We start from the raw sequence: 20,912 nt of genomic DNA on the forward strand, positions 1-20,912 counted from the left end.
GTTCGCTAAAGGGGTTAACTAATGGGACAGTTTTATAGGGCGGGTCGTTACGGACGCGGCGATACCTAATATGTGTACTTTTATTGTTTTTTTTTTTTATTATTTCCAAAAAATTGATTTATTGGGGGAATATTTTTTTTTTTTTTCTAATATATTTGGCGGTTTTTTTTTAATTATTTTTACACTTTTTTTATTTTTTTTTTTTACTTTATTAAATAGTCCCAGGTGGGACATCACTGTCCTGTGACAGATCGCTGATCTGTCACATCACAGATCACTGTGACAGATCAGCGATCTGACACAGGCACTGCAGAAGGCTTCCTCATGCCTGCGCTTTGCAGGCACTGAGGAAGCCAGCTTCCTCAGGCCCCCGAAGGCCCCCGTCGCCATCTTGGATTCGGGGGCCTGGAGGAAAGGAGCCCCCCCGCAGCAGCGCTGCACATTGCGCTGCCGTGGGGGGCTCAGGGAAGCACGGAGGGAGCCCCCTCCCTGCCGATGCTTCCCTTTAACCCCCGGTACACCGCGATCGTGTTTGATCGTGGTGTGCAAGGGGTTAACGTGTCGGGGGCGGTCCGTGACCGCCCCTGACACATTGTGCCGGGTGTCAGCTGTGATAATCAGCTGACACCCGGCCGCGATCAGCGGCGCTCACCACGTGGGCGCCGCTGATCGCGGTAGACGTACTATCCCGTCCACGGTCATACGGGCCCGGGTACCGTGGACGGGATAGTATGTCGGATGTCAGGAAGGGGTTAATGACCAAGCCAATTTTTACAATTCTGACGGTGACCGTGGTGTCACTTTATGAGGCTATAGCTCTGGAACGCTTCAATGTATCGCACTGATTTTGAGACTTTTTTTTTTCATGACATATTGTACTTCATTTTAGTGGTAAAATTTATGGAAATTTGACAAATGTGGAAATTTTCAAACTTTTAATTCTTGTTCCCTTAAATCAGAGAGTCATATCACACAATATAGTTAATAAATAACATTTCCCACGTGTCTACTTTACATCAGCACAATTTTGGACACATAATTTTTTTTTTGTTAGGAAGTTATAAGGGGTAAAAGTTGACCAACGATTTGTCATTTTTCCAACACAATTTACAAAACCAGGTACCCCCTCACATATGAAGTGAGTTTGAGGGGCCTATATGACAGAAAATACCCAAAAATGACACCATTCTAAACACTGCACCCCTCAAGGTACTCAAAACCACATGTAGGCTAAGTTCACACGTAGCGGAATTCCCGCGGAAGTTACCGCGAGAATTCCGGATTCCATTCCGTGGGAAAATTGCATTTTAAATTCCCGCGGAAAAACTAGCATTTTGCAAGCGTAATTAGCTTGCAGAATGCTAGTTTTTCCAAGCGATCTGGAGCATCGCTTGGAGAACTGATTGACAGGTTAGTCACACTCGTCAAACAGTGTTTGACGAGTGTGACCAACTTTTTACTATTGACGCTGATAATGCAGCATCAGTAGTAAAAGATATGATGTAAAAAATAATTACAAAAATAAAAAATAGTTATTCTCACCTTCCGGCATCCCGCACAGCCTTCCCGCCTCTCTCCACGCTTCCGGCATCTTCCAGTATCAGTAATCCTTTGCGCGAATGACCGCGAGACTTCATCGCGAATGACCGCGAGACCGCTACGTCATCGCGGTCATTCTCGCAAAGGATTACTGGGACCGGAAGATGCCAGGACCGTGGAGAGAGGCGGGAAGGCTGCGCGGAACGCCAGAAGGTGAGAATAACTATTTTTTATTTTGATTCTATTTTTGACAAGGATATGGTACCCAAAGCCTGGAAGACAGTCTCCTCTCCTCCGGACCGTGGGTACCATCTGCAAAGGTTCTGCTTACTTTTTGCATGGTGGGCACAGCCCCATGCAGAAAGTAAGCAGAACAATGCATTCCTGTTATGATTGAGTCACCGTAGAAGGCAAAAACAGAAATGCTGGCTAAGTCCAGAAAACCAGAGAAGTTGGCAGCTATCGGATTGCAGACCCCTGAACCTATCAACACAACTAGCAGTAGCCGTGGGGGGTTCCTACGATGCCCTAGACCCCTCGATCACAGCCGGAGAATTAAATAGGCCTAAAGAAAGAAAGGGGAAATCTAAACTGCCCCAGAGCAGACCCCGAAGCAATAGGCAGCCCCCAACATATAATGACGGTGAAGCAAGATAAAAATACTAACACAGACAGAAAGATAGACTGAGCAAAGACTGGGCCCAAGCGAACTAGATAGAAAAGGACAGGAAGGCTGCTGTCTGCAATCAGTGAAAAACCCTATGAAAATAAGAGCCAACAGACGGACAGTGAAAAAGGCCCTGAAGACGCTAGGCTTCAAAAAAGCTATGTCAGTACTCAGGAATATTCTGAAGACAGAGCTACAGGCAAAAGGAGATTCAGCTCACCCCAGCAGGGAATGGCAGAATACAGAAAAGCAAGGAAAACAAAAAACAAAACAAAAATGCTAACAGGCAAAACAGAAAACTTAGCTTTAGAGGAGCAGGAATCAGACTGGTGTCCTAGAAGTCCACAGAGAAAACACCCGCAGGGCAGAAGGGCGTCGGCAGCCTTATATCCAGTCCGTGACTCCACTCAGCCAGTCATCCTCATTAGGCTCAGGTGCCTGATAATCAGGCTCATTACCTTCCTTTACCAGAATAGGGAGTTCACCAGACCTCAGTGACGAAGGGGAAAATGAACTCATAACACATTCCTATGTGGGTGGAATCGCCGCGATTCCGCTAAATTCATGAGCATGCTGCGTTTCTTTACCGCGAAGCGATTCCGCCACGGAAAAACTGCAGCATTAGCACAGCATTGCGGAATCCCATAGGATTCATGGGATGCTTATTTTTCACGGCAAATGCTAAAATTGTGGTACATCTCCACTCTCCATCTCCGAATAAAGAACCTGGACCTTACCAAACCAGCCACTACTCACATGTCAAGTTGTTCTCCAGAGAACATGGGCAGATTGAGTTCAATCGGCGACTATCAGAAGAGCTGACACAAAAGAGGTGGCAGAGGGCATCGCCTGCCATTCAGATGAACAAAGGTCCCCAGGCCGGGAGAATAAAAGCTGTCAGATTAGTGGGCATTGAGTGGAAGCTGGATGAGAAAAGAAAAGAGACCGACAAGAACATTTCTGAGGCCTTTGAAGATCTCAGCAAGCTCATAGACAAGGCCAAGGAAATGTTGGAACTGTCCAAATCGATAGCGAACAAAATCAAAGACAAACGGGGACATCACAGAAGATGAGACCATAAAGTTTAAGTCCTACCTGCTGAGTATGGGAATCGCCAATCCAGTGACGCGGGAAACCCACGGATCGGGTACACACTACCACATGCAGCTGGCAAGGCAGCTCGCCACCATATTACAGGCTCCACTGGAGGAGCGAGGGGGCATAATGTCACTCACAGAAGTATACTGCTTAATAAATCGAGCCAGGGCCATGGAGTTTCTTTCTCCAGAAGATCTGGTAAACACCTGCAAAATGTTTGAATCCCTGAAACACTTCCACTACGGCTTCATATTTTCGATAGTGGCGTCATGGTAATTGAGCATCAGTCACACAATGAAGAGGAGATGGTGGCTTCCGCCCTAGACACGGTATCTGAGAGGGGTTCACTGACTTCTGAAGAGTTTGCCAAGATTGTCGGCATGTCCGTGTTGTTAGCCAAAGAAAGATTGCTTCTTGCTGAAAACATGGGGCATCTCTGCAGGGACGATTCAGTTGAAGGTTTACGCTTCTATCCAAACCTGTTATTGACGCAGACTTAGGCATTTGCGGGAGATTCATGTACGGAGGTGCTCAAGATCAGAACCCGTCATGGAGAACACTGAGCAGGAGGAAGGTCTTGTAGGATGGCTGCAGAATGATTAAGACCGGACGGGCACATTAAAAGCCTGGCCTTGGCTATGAACTTATATTTTTGGTTACTGGGGAACACAGTATACACATCGCAACACTTTACAATGACTAAAGGTTATTTGCAGAAAATCCTTGAGTGATAAATGTCCCCACATGATGATGCTTTATCAAAACCAGTGCTAGGAAGGCATGGATTAGATGTCTGTTTTGCTTCCTGCTGTCATTTCCAAAGGATTTCTTAAAGCTAAGCGCTGAATTTGGATTAGTTCATAAGCAAAACTTCTTTAGCAGTACCTTGCATTAATTCTGATAAATTTGCCATTAGCCTAACTCCCTGACATTATGCGCCGTATATTTACTTTTTGCACCATCCACACCAGATGTTACGTGTATTTTAATTTTTTCACAAAAAAAAAGTTACTTTGGAACCAAACTTTTTTTTTATTTTCACAAGGGTATCAGGAGAAACTGGACCAAAAAATTTGTTGTGCAATTTCTCCTGAGTACGCTGGTACCCCGTATGTGGGGGAAAGCCACTGTTTGGGCGCATGGCAGGGCTCAGAAGGGAGAGAGAGCACCATTTGACTTTTTGAACCCAAAAATGGGTTGGGATTAATGGCGGGCGCCATGTCACGTTTGGAGACCCCCTGATGTACCTAAATAGTGGAAACCTCCCAATTCTAACTCCAGCCTAACACAGCCCTAGCCCCAACCCTAATCCTAATGGAAAAAAATAAAAATTATTATTATTTTTACCTAACTAAGGGGGTGATAAAGCGGTGTTTGATTTACTCTTTTTTTTTATTTTGATCACTGTGATAGGGTCTATCACAGTGATCAAAATGAACCAATAAGAATCTGCTGGCAGATCTCGGCAGGCTCCCTGCCATTTTCTTCCCAGAAGAAAACACCAACGGAGTTACAGGGGGGGCCTCGGGGGACCCCATTTCTCTCTCCTCTGTTGTGCTAGATCTTATCAGAGGAGAGAGAAATAAATGTGAAATCGGTAAAAACCTATCCAAATCATGTTCTCTGAGGTCTCGGCTAGAGACCTGGAGATTTTCCGATGCTGGGGGGCCACTATAACCATATTACTCAGCACTGTTAAAAAGCGGTGCTGAGGAATAAGTACCCTTAACTGCCACCGTAAAAGGCTTATTGGTGGTCGTTAAGGGGTTAATTAATAGTGGTAGTCCAGAAATGGAAACCAGAAAGACATTAAAAGAGAGAATTACATTTCTGTATCCTGCAAAGGCAAAACATACAACTGTGAGCTGAAGCTCTATGGTTAGGGGGCCCTACCTAGCATAAGACCAGCTCACAACTGTCTGCTTTCCCTTAGCTGGTTGTGAAAAAAATAGGGGGGACCCCACTTAATTTTTTTTATATTATTTATTTAATGGGTTTAATTAGGCTAAACACCCTTTAGTGCCACATGGGCCTTGTGCTTTGTGATTATTTTTTTATCTCACCCATTGACTTGCATTGGCGAGTGCGATCCAGTTATTACATCCACTAGCCACATGCTGTGATTTTTTTTTCCTCAGTCCGATTAGAGTTGAGGAAAAACGTGCAGATCAGCACTGACTCATTTACTAACATTGGTCAGAATGCAATGCGATGTTTTCTCTCATTGTGTGACGACTCCTGGAGTGGACCCTCTGGGTCGTGGCCCCAACCCTCCCAGGGCGAGCTGACCTAGTGAGGGCCACCCCCTATACAGGGAGTGTCAGGGGCAAGCCCAAGGGGGTAAGGGACCATGACTGCTGGCACCAGGTGGCCGGCTCACAGGAGACATGAGTAAGTGTGTCTGCAGGAACGTGTAAAGCGTGGACACAGGGACATGTGGGGTACAGGACGGTACAGGGTGTGTGTACGGAGGCACAGAGAGTACTCGGGAACACAAGGCGTGTACACGGGAGTGCGCTAGATACAGGATAGTGCAAAACGGGTACACAAGAGCATGTATGGCGTGCAGCAACTAGTACGTCCGGGTGTGAGAAAAGCAGGACACGTACAAAGGAGCACGTCAGAGTACTGAGTTAGGCAGCAGGTGTGCCAGGAGGTGCAACAGAGTACAGGAACAGAGTGTGTGCCAGGAGGCACAACTGAGCATACGTGAGAGTACAGGATCAGAGCGTGTGCCAGGGGGCACAACTGAGCATAAGACAGCACAGGATCTGAGTGTGTGCCAGGAGGCACAACTGAGCATAAGGCAGAGCACAGGATCAGAGCGTGTGCCAGGGGGCACAGCTGAGCATAAGACAGAGCACAGGATCAGAGCGTGTGCAAGGAGGCACAGCTGAGGATAAGACAGAGCACAGGATCAGAGCGTGTGCCAGGAGGCACAACTGAGCATAAGACAGAGCACATGATCAGAGTGTGTGCCAGGAGGCACAACTGAGCATAAGACAGAGGACCCGAATACAGCACACAGCCAGGCAAGGACACGGCAGACCAAGCCAGGAAGCACAACAATAATCAGGCACCTCCCATAGGAAGAGGTAGCCTGATATAGCACATGATCACTAGGACTTCCGGGTCAAGTCCTCCAATACCATAGATAGGACAGGCCTGGAGACAGAGCTTAGAAGAGCGCGCGTGCGCACACAGAACATGGTGCAAACATGAACCTAAGTACGAGAGGTGCGCGTGCGCACCCTATGGGACCCCCGGAGCGGCCGTGGCTTCGGAAGGGGAGACGTCGGGACCGAGGTCCCGCCCCCAGGTGAGGGCGGCGTGGCGCATTGCACTCGTCCTTATTATACGCCAGTGTGAGCGAGCCCTAAGTCTGAAAACTAGCACAAGGCTCTCATAGACTTGCATTGAGAGCTTGTTACCATTACCTCTGACTTTAGAGAAGTCCAACATTATGTCCACAAGATGGCGGTGCGGTAAAAGAAATGGTATGCACATGCCCTTAAAGGGAATCTTTCCCCATTTTTTTACTACCTCATCTGAGAGCAGCATGATGTAGGGTCAGAGACCCCAATTCCACCAATGTGTTGCTTATTGAGCTGTTTGCTGCAGTTGCGATTAAACGATTAAATGACAGTTTCTGCTTCAGATTTACCAGTTCTCTCAATATTAAGCTCTGTATGACCCCACCCACACCACTGATTGGCCGCTATGTCTGTACACTGTGCATAGGCAGAAAGCTGCCAGTCAATGGTGGATGTGGAGTTATGCAGAGCTCGTGAATATGCTAGTTTACTAGGTTTACTGTCAGGAATCTGTGGCCATGGGACCGGACCTCCGAGAACCTCCTCCTACATGACAACATCTTCTCCTTTAATTAGCTACCTTAGTGCAACATCTTTGTTGCGGCGTCACATGCATGTGATTATTATTATTTATTATTATAGCGCCATTTTTTCCATGGCGCTTTACATGTGAGGAGGGGTATACATATAAAATACAATGTGCTTAAAATGTTCTTTTTTCATAATAAATACAAGTACAATAATCTTAAACAATACAAGTCACGACTGGTACAGGAGGAGAGATGACCCTGCCCGCGAGGGCTCACAATCTACAAGGTGATGTCACTAGGTTAGCTAATCAAATGAAGAGCCAAGGTCTTCCTTCAGCCTTCAAAACTATGTAACTATGTAAGGTAAGGCTGGTTTCACACTAGCGTTTTTTTAGCGCAGCACATCGTGCGCGTTCAGTACAGACCAAAAGTTTGGACACACCTCATTCAAAGAGTTTTCTTTATTTTCATGACTATGAAAATTGTAGATTCACTCTGAAGGCATCAAAACTATGAATTAACGCATGTGGAATTATATAATTAACAAAAAAAGTGTGAAACAGCTGAAAATATGTCTTATATTCTAGGTTCTTTAAAGTAGCCACCTTTTGCTTTGATTACTGCTTTCCACACTCTTGGCATTCTCTTGATGAGCTTCAAGAGGTAGTCACCGGAAATGGTCTTCCAACAGTCTTGAAGGAGTTCCCAGAGATGCTTTGCACTTGTTGGCCCTTTTGCCTTCACTCTGCGGTCCAGCTCACTCCAAACCATCTCGATTGGGTTCAGGTCTGGTGACTGTGGAGGCCAGGTCATCTGGCGTAGCATGGTCTAGCATAACATGGGTGCGCATGGTCTAGCGCTTGTAAGCGTTTTGTGCGCATGCGGTTTTTTCCAGTGTGCGTCTAAGCGCGCCAGACGCACCCTGTTGCATTTGTTGTGCGCCCAACCTGTGTCAAAAAAACGCATGCGCACGGAATGCGCAAAAAAATCACATTACAGACTATGGGAACGCTGGCGTGCGCATGGACATGCGCACTTCAGCGTTTAAAAACGCATGCGTTTTAAGAGTTCACATGGCAACAAACTGGTTAAAACTTATGCGCATAAAATAAGCAAACGCATTCAAAACGCTTGATGTATTTTTTGTATGCGTTTGGACTGCGCACTTAGCGCAAAAAAACGCTAGTGTGAAAGTAGCCTTAGAGGCGGTTTTCAGGACTTCCGGCCAAGTGGCCTTAGTTTACCGACGCGGCCACTGAACTGGATTCTGTGAATCAGTTCGTACCAGTCTAAGTTTGATTGATGTAGCTATTGATGACCTATCTTTGGAAAGGTAATCAAAATCATATGGGTGGGATCAGACATTCCCACTAATTATCTATTACCAGCTGTGGCAGGGGCCGAACACAAAAGCGCCATCTCACTGCTCAGTGGCCGCTGCTAAGTACTGCGGATCACTTGTAGTCATGCACACACTCGTGATCCTGCTCTGTTGGGCTTTACTGTCCCTGTGTATGTTTTAATTCAATGAGTTCATATCGATCGCCTTAGACATTGTTTTACAGAGGAATTTTTACTTAGAAGCATTGCTTTTAGGGTGGAATATATTTGAAGTAATGCCTGTCCACAGAGCACCACTGTGGAGAGTAACTGACTGTTTGCCGCTGCAGTTTTCTTTTCCTGATATTGCATTGACAGGTTTTGTACTTTTTGTAGACTTCCATTGCTGATGCGACACCACAGTGACTCTGCAAGTGAATGCTGTTCTAAAAATCAGTGCACTAGGAAAATGTTTGTCTGAAGACACAGCGATAAACACATCTGTTCTTATTCCAGATCATAAAATGTCGAGTAACAGACAAGGTACATCTGGAAACAACGACCTGTTGGAGAGATTGAAAGTCTCATCTCAAGTGGTACTTGAAACTGCACAAAAGAAAGGCAGAGCAAAATGCCCAAAATGTAACAGTTCCAGGATGTTTTACTGCTATACCTGCTATGTGCCAGTAGAGAGCGTGCCAACAGGTTATATCCCAACTGTGCAGGTAAGAAGTACGGTATGCTCTTCTACTTATTAATTTAGGTTGGAAAGAAACTCAGAAACTCATACCTTATGTCCCTTTTGCATTAATTCCTGTGTTTGGTAAAAAAAAAAACTGCATCCAAACCCACAAATGGCTCTGAACTTGCTGCAGCCATATTGCTTGTCATTCAATGTCTATTTTTTCATGGTTACCTAGAGATATGTTGGTTTCTGTCAGGCTGGGTTCACAACACTTTGATGTAAGTGTAGCATGTACACTGCAAAAGCAACCAAACTATGTGCTAAGCATGTTCATAGTGGTTATAAATGTGTTTGGTCTGTGTCTGCTGTGTCTGTCCAGTATAGAGCTCTGGAAAAAATTAAGAGACCCACGACATCAAAACACTGTCATGGGCAGCCCATTCTCCAGACCTGAACCCAATTGAAAACCTCTGGAATGTAATCAAGAAAATGATGGATAGTCACAAACCATCAAACAAAGAAAGAACTGCTTAAATTTTTGCTCCAGAAGCACTGTGAAAGACTGGTGGCAAGCATCCCCAGACGCATGAAAGCTGTGATTAAAAATCATGGTTATTCCACAAAATATTGATTTCTGAACTCTTCCTGAGTTAAATCATTTGTATTATTGTTTCGAAATGATTATGAACTTGTTTTCTTTGCATTATTTGAGGTCTGAAAGCACTGTTTTTTTAATTTTGACTATTTTTCTTTGTCAGAAAAAAATAAAAAAAAGTATTGCTTGGAAATTCGGAGACATGTTGTCAGAAGTTTGTAGACTAAAAGAACAATTTACATTTTACTCAAAAATATATCTATAAAGAGAAAAATCAGACAAACTGAACATTTGAAAGTGGTCTCTTAAGTTTTGACAGAGCTGTATGTCAGTATAACACCAAAAGATAGTATGGAATTGCCTAGCAAACTAGAATATTTATTACAATGATATCCATTGAGAAAACATGCAAGTTTTTTTTTACACTTGGACACAATGATTAACAGATTTTACTGTATGGCATTCATCTTACCCCTTCATGACTTTGACTTACCCATATATCATGGTCGGACACGGTTTCCCGACCATTGAAGTATAGGTACGTCATGGCGATCATGTGGGGCACAGGAGCCTCTGTCCCGCTCGTTCGACACCAGGAGCTCGGCTTAAGTAATAGCCAAGATCTGGCTGTCACAGCCAGGAGCTGTGCCTGCACTGCCCCGGGCCGTTTAACCCCCTAAATGCAACGAAAGATATCGATCGCAGCACTTAGAAGGCTTGGGGAGGTAGAGGACTCCCTCGCCCTAACGATCGGCATCCCCGCAATGTTGTTGCAAGAGAGCCGATTGTTGCCATTCTATGGCAAGCCGTTAGACTATGCCAGGAGCATGGTTTAAGAGGCTTCTGTAGATTTTTTTTTTTTTTTTTTTTTTTTTTTCATTCTGTCTCCCAAAGATCGCAGTAAGGCTCGGAGCACATTTATCCTGTGCTCTGCGCTTACACCGGGGTGTCTGTGTGTTAATCTCTGAAATACGTGATTCAGACAGAACACCCGGCAGAAGATTCCCTATAATAAGGCCGATGGAGGCACTGTGGGCGCCATAGGACCTGTGATCCGGCGGTGTCCGTCTTTTAGGATTGCATAAAAGTGCCGTCGGCCACAGTTTTGTGCACTTCTGGAAAGGACACCGCTGAACAGAGGCCAGATGGAGTCCAGAGTAAATCTGCTGCCTCATAATAGTGAATGGATCCCTCAGGGCTTTCATCTGTCACGTCACTCAGATTTAGGTGGAAACCCCAAAGTGCTCAGCGTAGAGCGCCAGATAAATGTGATCCCTAACGTTATGTAAAATGTGCCCAATAAAAGCTTCAACTCAATCCACAAGAAAAGCCAGTCCCCACTCAGGTCCGTCATCTGTTAACGGAAATATAGGGGGCTTCCACCTTACTGGTAGCACAAAGGCTCTGGAAAAGTTAAATGGCTTCACGCTCCCCAAAATAAATTCAACAAATTTTGCGCTCCCAAATCTAAATGCCCCCTCCCTTCTTGCCACAGTGTGCCTAAACCACATATAGCGCCCACGTTTGGCATTCCTATAGTGATGAGAGCACGCCTACTTTACAGGTGCGTGTCTCCAGAAGCATGAGCTGGGCATAATGTACTAGTCACTACAACGGCAGTTTGCAATTTTCACTCAGCAACATCCACTGCAGCTTGTTTCTGGAAAACGCCCATGAAGTCCAAATCATCGCTATTATCTGTAGATAATTCCCAAAATGTGGTCACTTGGGGGGGTTACACTGTTTAGACACATCAGGGGCTCTCCAAACGCTACATGGCATCCGCTAGTTCCAGTAAATTTTATATTCAGAAAGGCGCTTCTTCCCTTCCAAGCCCTGCCTTGCTCCCAAACAGTAGTATTCCCCCACATATGTGGTATCGGTGTGCTCAGGAGAAATTGCACAACAAATTGTATGGAGCAATTTCTCCTGTTACCGTTATGAAAATGCAAAATATGGAGCTAAAAACTTTATTTTGGAAAAATGTGAGTTTTTATTTTCACGCCTCTACGCTATAAACTTCTGTGAAGCACCTGTGAGCAGGGCTGTGGAGACGGTAAGCCAAACCTGCGACTCCGACTCCTCAATTTCCCTTCCACCGACTCCACATATATATATAAACTGTGTTCCAAATTATTATGCAAAAAGAGTTTAGGAGTGATAAGGTTAGAATTTTTTTGTTTGTCATTTAAACTCATTGATGGTGATGTGTGTCAGGGCTCTTTATATCACTGAAAGCAATTGCAGATACCTGTGCAAATTAGTTTGTCAGGTGTGTCCAAATAAAGGCAAGACTACTTAAGAAGGCTGTTCCACATTATTAAGCAGCCTACATTTTTTGCCAAAATGGGAAAGAAAAAGGATGTGTCGGCTGCTGAGAAGCAACAAATTGTGGAGTATTTAGGTCAAGGCATGACTACAATCAACATTGCCAAGACACTTCATCGTGATCATCGCACAATCAAGAAGTTTGTAGCTGATTCCCAGCACACACATGTGCGTGCTGATAAGGAAAAATTGAGGACTCTTTCCAACAGGCAATTGCGTCAGGTTAAAAGAGCAGCTGCAAAAATGCCTTGTCATAGCAGACAAGTTTTGGAAGCTACTGGTGCCTCCAATGTCCACCGAACAACAAGATGCAGGGTCCTTCAGAGGTTTGCAGCTGTGCGTAAGCCATCCTGTTGACCACCTCTATCCACTGCACACAAGCAGAAACGGCTCCAGTGGGCCAAACGATACATGAAGACTGACTTCCAAACTGTTTTGTTCACCGATGAGTACCGTGCAACGCTCGATGGTCCAGATGGATGGAGTGGAGGATGGCTGGTTGATGGACACCCCATGAAAACACGGCTAAGGCGCCAACAAGGAGGAGGTGGAGTAATGTTTTTGGCTGGAATCATGGGGAGAGAGATTGTCGACCCCTTTAGGATCCCTGAAGGGGTAAAGATGAACTCCATAATCTATGTGGAGTTTCTAACACAGCACTTCCTGCCATGGTTCAAGAGGAAGAACCGTGCTTTCCGCAGCAAGATCATTTTCATGCATGATAATGCACCGTCTCATGCTGCAAATAACACATCTGCATCTCTGGCTGCTATGGGCATAAAAGAGGACAAACTTATGGTGTGGCCACCATCTTCCCCTGACCTCAAGCCCATTGAGAACCTCTGGAGCATCATCAAAAGGAGTGTCTATGATGGCGGGAGGCAGTTCACATCTAAGCAACAGCTCTGGGAGGGTATTCTGTCCACGTGCAAAACAATTGAAGCACAAACCATCCAAAAACTGACAAATTCAATGGACGAGAGAGTTCAGAAGCTTCTTTCGAACAAGGGATCCTATGTGCAAATGTAACATCACCTAGAATAAAGTTTTCACTTGAAAACTGATTTCATTTTGTAATAAGCTGATAATGCTTATAATTTCACAATTGACCATTTTTTTGTTCAAAATAATAAAAAGGTTGAAAACTCTGCTGTGCATAATAATTTGGAACATGCATTTTGAGTGTTTCTTATTTTTAAAAATATACTGTTTTCATAGGCAGTTTGTTCAAAAACATTGCAATTATACTAGAATATTAGATGACTGGAAAATAACAATGAATGCAATTCATATAGGTAATTTAGAGAAAATATGAGGAAATATTTTTTGCATAATAATTTGGAACACAGTGTATACAGTCATATGTTAAACTTTGGGCACCCCTATTAATGTTAACCTTTTTTCTTTATAACAATTTTGGTTTTTGCAACAGCTATTTCAGTTTCATATATCTAATAACTGATGGACTCAGTTATATTTCTGGATTCAAATGAGGTTTATTGTACTAACAGAAAATGTGCAATCTGCATTTAAACAAAATTTGACCGGTGCAAAAGTATCATTTTCTTGATTTGAACACTCCTAACTACTTTTTACTGACTTCCTGAAACACTAAATTGGTTTTGTAACCTCATTGAGCTTTGAACTTCATAGTCAGGTGTATCAAATCATGACAAAAGGTATTTAAGGTGGCCACTTGCAAGTAGTTCTCCTATTTGATTCTCCTATGAAGAGTGGCATCATGGGCTCCTCAAAACAACTCTCAAATGATCTGAAAACAAAGATTATTCAACATAGCTTTTCAGGGGAAGGATACAAAAAGTTGTCTCAGAGATTTAACCTGTTAACAGGTTAAAAGGTTATCATTAATAGGGTTGCCCAAACTTTAACATATGACTGTATAACACTATGTAATAAACTATGTAAGTGGCAAAAAACAGTTTTCAACAAAAACATACTAAATAACATTTGTGCAGTCTATGAATTTGTTCTAAGAAATAGAATTGCCTCCATCAGATCCTTCTTCATAGATGACCTAAAATCTGACCTGATAATTTTAAGGCTAGAGAACAATCTCTCTACACTAACTTGGGTTGGAGGCAAAGCCGTAACCACATGGGCAACATCTCTAACAATTTCCAAGTATAAAGGAATTGCCTCATGCACAGTCAGTTTTGATGAACGGTTGAATTTTTCAAGTGAAACATTTTGCTGAAATATGGTAAATCTGCTTGCTATAGGAGACGGAGTGAAATCTTTTTCCTTGCAGCAACGCTTTGCCTGCTCCATATCATCCAAATACTTGTCAAAGTCAAACTCCTCTTCTGATGAGTATGAAGATATGGCAGCAGTAGCACTGTCAGAACCCAAGTTCTCTTGCACCTGGCAGTCTTCCTGTAGGCCACTCATCCTAACTGCTACCTCAGTCAGAGCTTCTTTTCATTTAGTAAGCTGTTGATCATCAAGCAGTATACGTTGACTTGGGTCCACATAAACAGCTTCCAGAAAAATTTTATTTTCCAATAGCTGTGTCTCTCTCCGTTTCATTGAAGCAGAAAAACCATCTGCGATTAAATCTCCTCTTTGGGACAGGCAAAATAGCAAGTTCTTCCACTCCTTTATGAAAATGCCAGGAGTTAAATCCTCAGCTTGTAATTTTTTAGTCACGGTAAATAGGTGATTAAGCAATTCCTTCAATTCAGCCACCTGTGTCCATTGACCTTCATTTAGGGTTACCTGAGAGTTCGCCATATCTATAAGAAACGGTTTTAGCCAGGATCAAAACTAGGGGGGGGCAGAACCTCATACTGTTCCGCAGAATCTCATACTGCACACCTCAGCTGCTGCAGAACCTTATACTGCACACCCCTACACTTGAAAATAACCTTAAGATGTGGTGAATGCAGTCTATTTATTCCAACTATCAATTGATGTTGATGACGTGTTACTGAAGACGAGCAATGCCTGTCCTGGGCGTCCTTTTGGGCAGCTATGAGGTGTACCTGACTGGTGCTAAAAAAAAAGGAGTGTTAGTTTGTGTGCTACCCGGCTTTCATTCTTTTTGGTACAGATAAGATATGAATAGAAAGAAATGGATAGAGCAGATTTCTTATCTGCTTTTGCTATTGAAAACATTATCTATGAGCTCAAAAACCTTTCAGGTGATGCGGTTTTTAAAAAGCTGATCTGCTTTTGCAGCTGAAAAACATATCCTCAAAAAACGCAGCAAAAACGCTGTGTGCGAATGTAGCCTTAGATCAGGAATAGAACAGCCATTTATAGGACATTTCATAACTTTCCCAAATTCCTATGAAAAAATATTCAGCACATTCTGTATTGAACTACTGTACCCAATTTTATTATATATTTTAGGAGTCGGACCATTTTATTCCGACTCCACCAAAATGAGCTACGACTCCGACTCCACAGCCCTGCCTGTGAGTTGAAGTTGCTCAGTACACATCTAGATAAGTTCCCGAAGTGGTCTAGTTTCCAAAATGGTGACACATGTGGTGTCACTTGTGGGGCATCATAATGTGTGTAAGGTGTGTGGGGCAAAATACTCAATGGGGGTCATGAATGGGGTATCAGTGAGTGAGACCACTTAGGAGCTTCAGAAGGGGCAAAATAACTGTTTAAGTGCTGCAATACATTTCCTTCTCAGTTTCTTAAAATTTAGGGAAATGTGCTCTTCTTTGACTGTGACGTGATTAGTCTTTTTCTATGGGGGAGCCTGTTATTTCTAGGTACGCCTCCGCTCAGGAGCATTATTACAATAAAGAGGCACTGAGGATCATTATTATATGGAGGCACAATACACTGGGTGCAGAATTATTAGGCAAGTTGTATTTGAGAGGATTCTTTTTTATTATTGAATAACAACTATTTTTTCAATCAACCCAAAAGACTCATAGATATCAAAGCTTAATATCTTTGGAAGTTGGAGTGGTTTTTTTTTTGAGATTTGGCTATCTTAGGAGGATATCTGTTTGTGCAGGTAACTATTACAGTGCAGAATTATTAGGCAACTTCATAAAAACCAAATATATACCCATCTCCCTTGTTTATTTTCACCAGGTAAACCAATAGAGCAACACAAAATTTAGAAATAAACATTTCTGACATTCAAAAATAAAACCTAAAAAATCAGTGACCAATATAGCCACTTTTCTTTACGATGACACTCAAAAGCCTTCCATCCATAGATTCTGTTTACGATCAACATTGCGTGCAGCAGCCACCACAGCCTCCCAGACACTGCTCGGAGAGGTGTACTGTTTTCCCTCCCTATAGATCTCACATTTTATGAGGGACCACAGGTTCTCAATGGGGTTCAGATCAGGTGAACAAGGGGGCCATGTTATTATTTTTTCTTCTTAGACCTTTACTGGTCAGCCACGCTGTGGAGTATTTGGATGCATGTGATGGAGCATTGTCCTGCATGAAAATCATGTTTTTCTTGAACGATACCGACTTCTTCCTGTACCACTGCTTGTAGAAGGTGTCTTCCAGAAACTGCCAGTAGGTTTGGGAGTTGAGCTTCTCTCCATCCTCAACCCGAAAAGGTCCCACAAGTTCATCTTTGAAGATACCAGCCCATATACCATAGAATCATAGAATCGCAGAGTTGGAAGAAACCTCCTGGGCCATCTGGTCCAACCCCCTGCTCAAAGCAGGATTCGCTAAATCATCCCAGACAGATGTCTGTCCAATCTCTGTTTGAAGATTTCTTTTGAAGGAGAACTCACCACCTCTCGTGGCAGCCTGTACCCCACCTCCACCTTGCTGGCGTCTGAGTCAGAGTGGAGCTCCCTGCCCTTTACTGATCCAGCATCGGGCCCATCCATCTGGCCAATCAAGAGTCGCTCTCATTTCATCAGTCCATAAAACCTTAGAAAAATCAGTCTTAAGATATTTCTTGGCCCAGTCTTGACATTTTATCTTATGTTTCTTGTTCAAAGGTGGTCGTTTTTCAGCCTTCCTTACTTTGGCCATGTCCCTGAGTATGGCACACCTTGAACTTTTTGATACTCCAGTAACATTGCAGCTCTGAAATATGGCAAAACTGGTGGCAAATGGCATCTTGGCAGCTTCACGCTTGATTTGCCTCAATTCTTGGGCAGTTATTTTGCGCCTTTTTTTATCAACAAGCTTCTTGCGACCCTGTTGGATATTTGCCATGAAACGCTTGATTGTTCGGTGATCACGCTTCAAAAGTTTGGCAATTTCAAGACTGCTGCATCCCTCTGTAAGACATCTCACTATTTTTGACTTTTCAGAGTCCGTCGAATCTCTCTTCTGACCCATTTTGCCAAAGGAAAAGAAGTTGCCTAATAATTAAGCACACCTTATATAGGGTTTTGATGTCATTAGACCACACCCCTCCTCATTACAGATGCAAGTCACCTGATTTGCATAATTGGCTGTTGGCTTTCAATCCTATACAGCTTGGAGTAGGACAACATGTATAAAAAGGATGATGTGATCAAAATACTCATTTGCCTAATAATTCTGCACCCAGTGTAGGGGGATTGTTATCATTTTAGAGAAAGCAAGGGGTCATTATTATTATTAACTAGCTGAAGAGCCCGGCGCTGCCCGGGCATAGTAACTAACTGTGGTTAGTTATAGCAAATTATAATTATCCTCCATACCATAGTCCCGTGCCCATATACCCATCATACATATCCACGATCCCATAGGCCCGTGCCCATATATCCATCATGCATATCCTCCATCCCATAGTCGAGTGCCCATATACCCTTCACATATCCTCCATCCCATAGTCCCATGCCCATATACCCATCACACATCCTCCATCGGATAGTCCCATGCCCATATACCCATCATACATATCCTCCATCCCATAGTCCCGTGCCCATATACCCATCATACATATCCTCCATCCCATAGTCCCGTGCCCATATACCCATCATACATATCCGCCATCCCATAGTCCCGTGCCCATATACCCATCATACATATCCTGCATCCCATAGTCTAGTGCCCATAAACCCATCACACATCCTCCATCCCATAGTCCCGTGCCCATATACCCGTCATACATATCCTCCATCCCATAGTCCAGTGCCCATATACCCGTCATACACATCCTCCATCCCATAGTCAACCATTATGACATCATAATGAGTGGCGGGGCTTGCAACCTATGATGACATCAGTGTCGCCATGGCAACTATTATGACATCATAATGAGGGGCAGGGCTTGATACACACACTTTCCCCATTATGTAGATAGGGGCAAAATTGTTTGGTGAATCGGAACGCGCGGGGTTAAAATTTCGCCTCACAACATAGCCTAGGACACTCTCGGGATCCAGACGTATGACTGTGCCAAATTTTGTGGCTGTAGCTGCGACGGTGCGGATGCCAATCCCGGACATACACACATACATACATACATACATACATACATACATACATACATACAGTGGGGAAAAAAAGTATTTAGTCAGTCAGCAATAGTGCAAGTTCCACCACTTAAAAAGATGAGAGGCGTCTGTAATTTACATCATAGGTAGACCTCAACTATGGGAGACAAACTGAGAAAAAAAAATCCAGAAAATCACATTGTCTGTTTTTTTTTCATTTTATTTGCATATTATGGTGGAAAATAAGTATTTGGTCAGAAACAAGCAATCAAGATTTCTGGCTCTCACAGACCTGTAACTTCTTCTTTAAGAGTCTCCTCTTTCCTCCACTCATTACCTGTAGTAATGGCACCTGTTTAAACTTGTTATCAGTATAAAAAGACACCTGTGCACACCCTCAAACAGTCTGACTCCAAACTCCACTATGGTGAAGACCAAAGAGCTGTCAAAGGACACCAGAAACAAAATTGTAGCCCTGCACCAGGCTGGGAAGACTGAATCTGCAATAGCCAACCAGCTTGGAGTGAAGAAATCAACTGTGGGAGCAATAATTAGAAAATGGAAGACATACAAGACCACTGATAATCTCCCTCGATCTGGTGCTCCACGCAAAATCCCACCCCGTGGGGTCAGAATGATCACAAGAACGGTGAGCAAAAATCCCAGAACCACGCGGGGGGACCTAGTGAATGAACTGCAGAGAGCTGGGACCAATGTAACAAGGCCTACCATAAGTAACACACTACTCCACCATGGACTCAGATCCTGCAGTGCCAGACGTGTCCCACTGATAAAGCCTGTACATGTCCGGGCCCGTCTGAAGTTTGCTAGAGAGCATTTGGATGATCCAGAGGAGTTTTGGGAGAATGTCCTATGGTCTGATGAAACCAAACTGGAACTGTTTGGTAGAAACACAACTTGTCGTGTTTGGAGGAAAAAGAATACTGAGTTGCATCCATCAAACACCATACCTACTGTATAGCATGGTGGTGGAAACATCATGCTTTGTGGCTGTTTCTTTGCAAAGGGGCCAGGACGACTGATCCGGGTACATGAAAGAATGAATGGGGCCATGTATCGTGAGATTTTGAGTGCAAACCTCCTTCCATCAGCAAGGGCATTGAAGATGAAACGTGGCTGGGTCTTTCAACATGACAATGATCCAAAGCACACCGCCAGGGCAACGAAGGAGTGGCTTCGTAAGAAGCATTTCAAGGTCCTGGAGTGGCCTAGCGAGTCTCCAGATCTCAACCCTATAGAAAACCTTTGGAGGGAGTTGAAAGTCCGTGTTGCCAAGTGAAAAGCCAAAAACATCACTGCTCTAGAGGAGATCTGCATGGAGGAATGGGCCAACATACCAACAACAGTGTGTGGCAACCTTGTGAAGACTTACACAAAACGTTTGACCTCTGTCATTGCCAACAAAGGATATATCACAAAGTATTGAGATGAAATTTTGTTTCTGACCAAATACTTATTTTCCACCATAATATGCAAATAAAATGAAAAAAAAACAGACAATGTGATTTTCTGGATTTTTTTTTCTCAGTTTGTCTCCCATAGTTGAGGTCTACCTATGATGTAAATTACAGACGCCTCTCATCTTTTTAAGTGGTGGAACTTGCACTATTGCTGACTGACTAAATACTTTTTTTCCCCACTGTACATACATACACACACTTGAGCTTTATATATTAGATATAAGAAGGCACAGGGGATATTTGTATTATTATAAGAAGGTGCAGGGTCATTATTATAATAGGTCAAGGGGGAGCATTATTAAAGGAGGCATAGGTGAATTATTATAAGGTATCACAAGCTGTGGTTTGTGTAGAGTTGGTAGAATGTGAGGAGGGTCCTGGAAAATCAGTAAAGTGAAGATGTCTGTGTGTTACATTCTGCAGACGAGTTATGGATGGAATAAGAGGTCATGGTGCTCTATACCGAATGCAAAGCAAAAGGAAAATGAATGACAACAATAGGCGAGACTTCACTGGTGAGAACCTGCACAATATATGGTCTGAGAACAAATGGTAGCAAAATGAGCTGGAATACTTAGTCAACCACATATTAACACTGAATGTGCTGGTGACCACCATCAAGATTCCAGCACATCATGGGACAGTGCAGGACACACTGCATATATATAGACAATATAAACACCAATGAAAAGCAGTGTAACAAGTCCGGTATAAAAATTAAAATAGAAATCTTTATTGTAAACAGATGAGGCACAATAGAGCTAAAAAGTGACACTACAAAAAGGCAGTGTATAGTGAGCCACAAATAAATAATGAATAGTAAACATATGGATATAGTATCCCATTGGCAATGTGAGACAAGTATTGTATAGGCAAAATGATACATGGAAATGCCATCCAAATAAAGGGAACAATCCATGGCTAGACCATCAAGAGTAAAAATGCTGCCTAGACATTGAATTA

General features: G+C 43.4%; 1 protein-coding gene and 1 pseudogene across 1 annotated transcript in view; both read left to right on the plus strand.

The window, feature by feature from the left end:
• The window catches only part of DTWD1 (DTW domain containing 1), a 69,922-nt gene that overhangs the window by 20,748 nt on the left and 28,262 nt on the right, over positions 1-20,912 (plus strand). The window contains exon 2 of the mRNA XM_073568467.1: positions 8,985-9,193. Within this exon, the coding sequence (XP_073424568.1) occupies positions 8,993-9,193 (201 nt within the window). The 5' untranslated portion in view covers positions 8,985-8,992. The remainder of the gene's footprint in view (positions 1-8,984; positions 9,194-20,912) is intronic.
• LOC141084064 (vacuolar protein-sorting-associated protein 36-like) lies at positions 2,789-4,013 on the plus strand (annotated as a pseudogene).

This window comes from Dendrobates tinctorius, unplaced genomic scaffold (assembly GCF_039654945.1).
Source record: "Dendrobates tinctorius isolate UK_male_01 unplaced genomic scaffold, ASM3965494v1 ptg000022l, whole genome shotgun sequence".
Classification (NCBI taxonomy): Eukaryota; Metazoa; Chordata; class Amphibia; order Anura; family Dendrobatidae; genus Dendrobates; species Dendrobates tinctorius.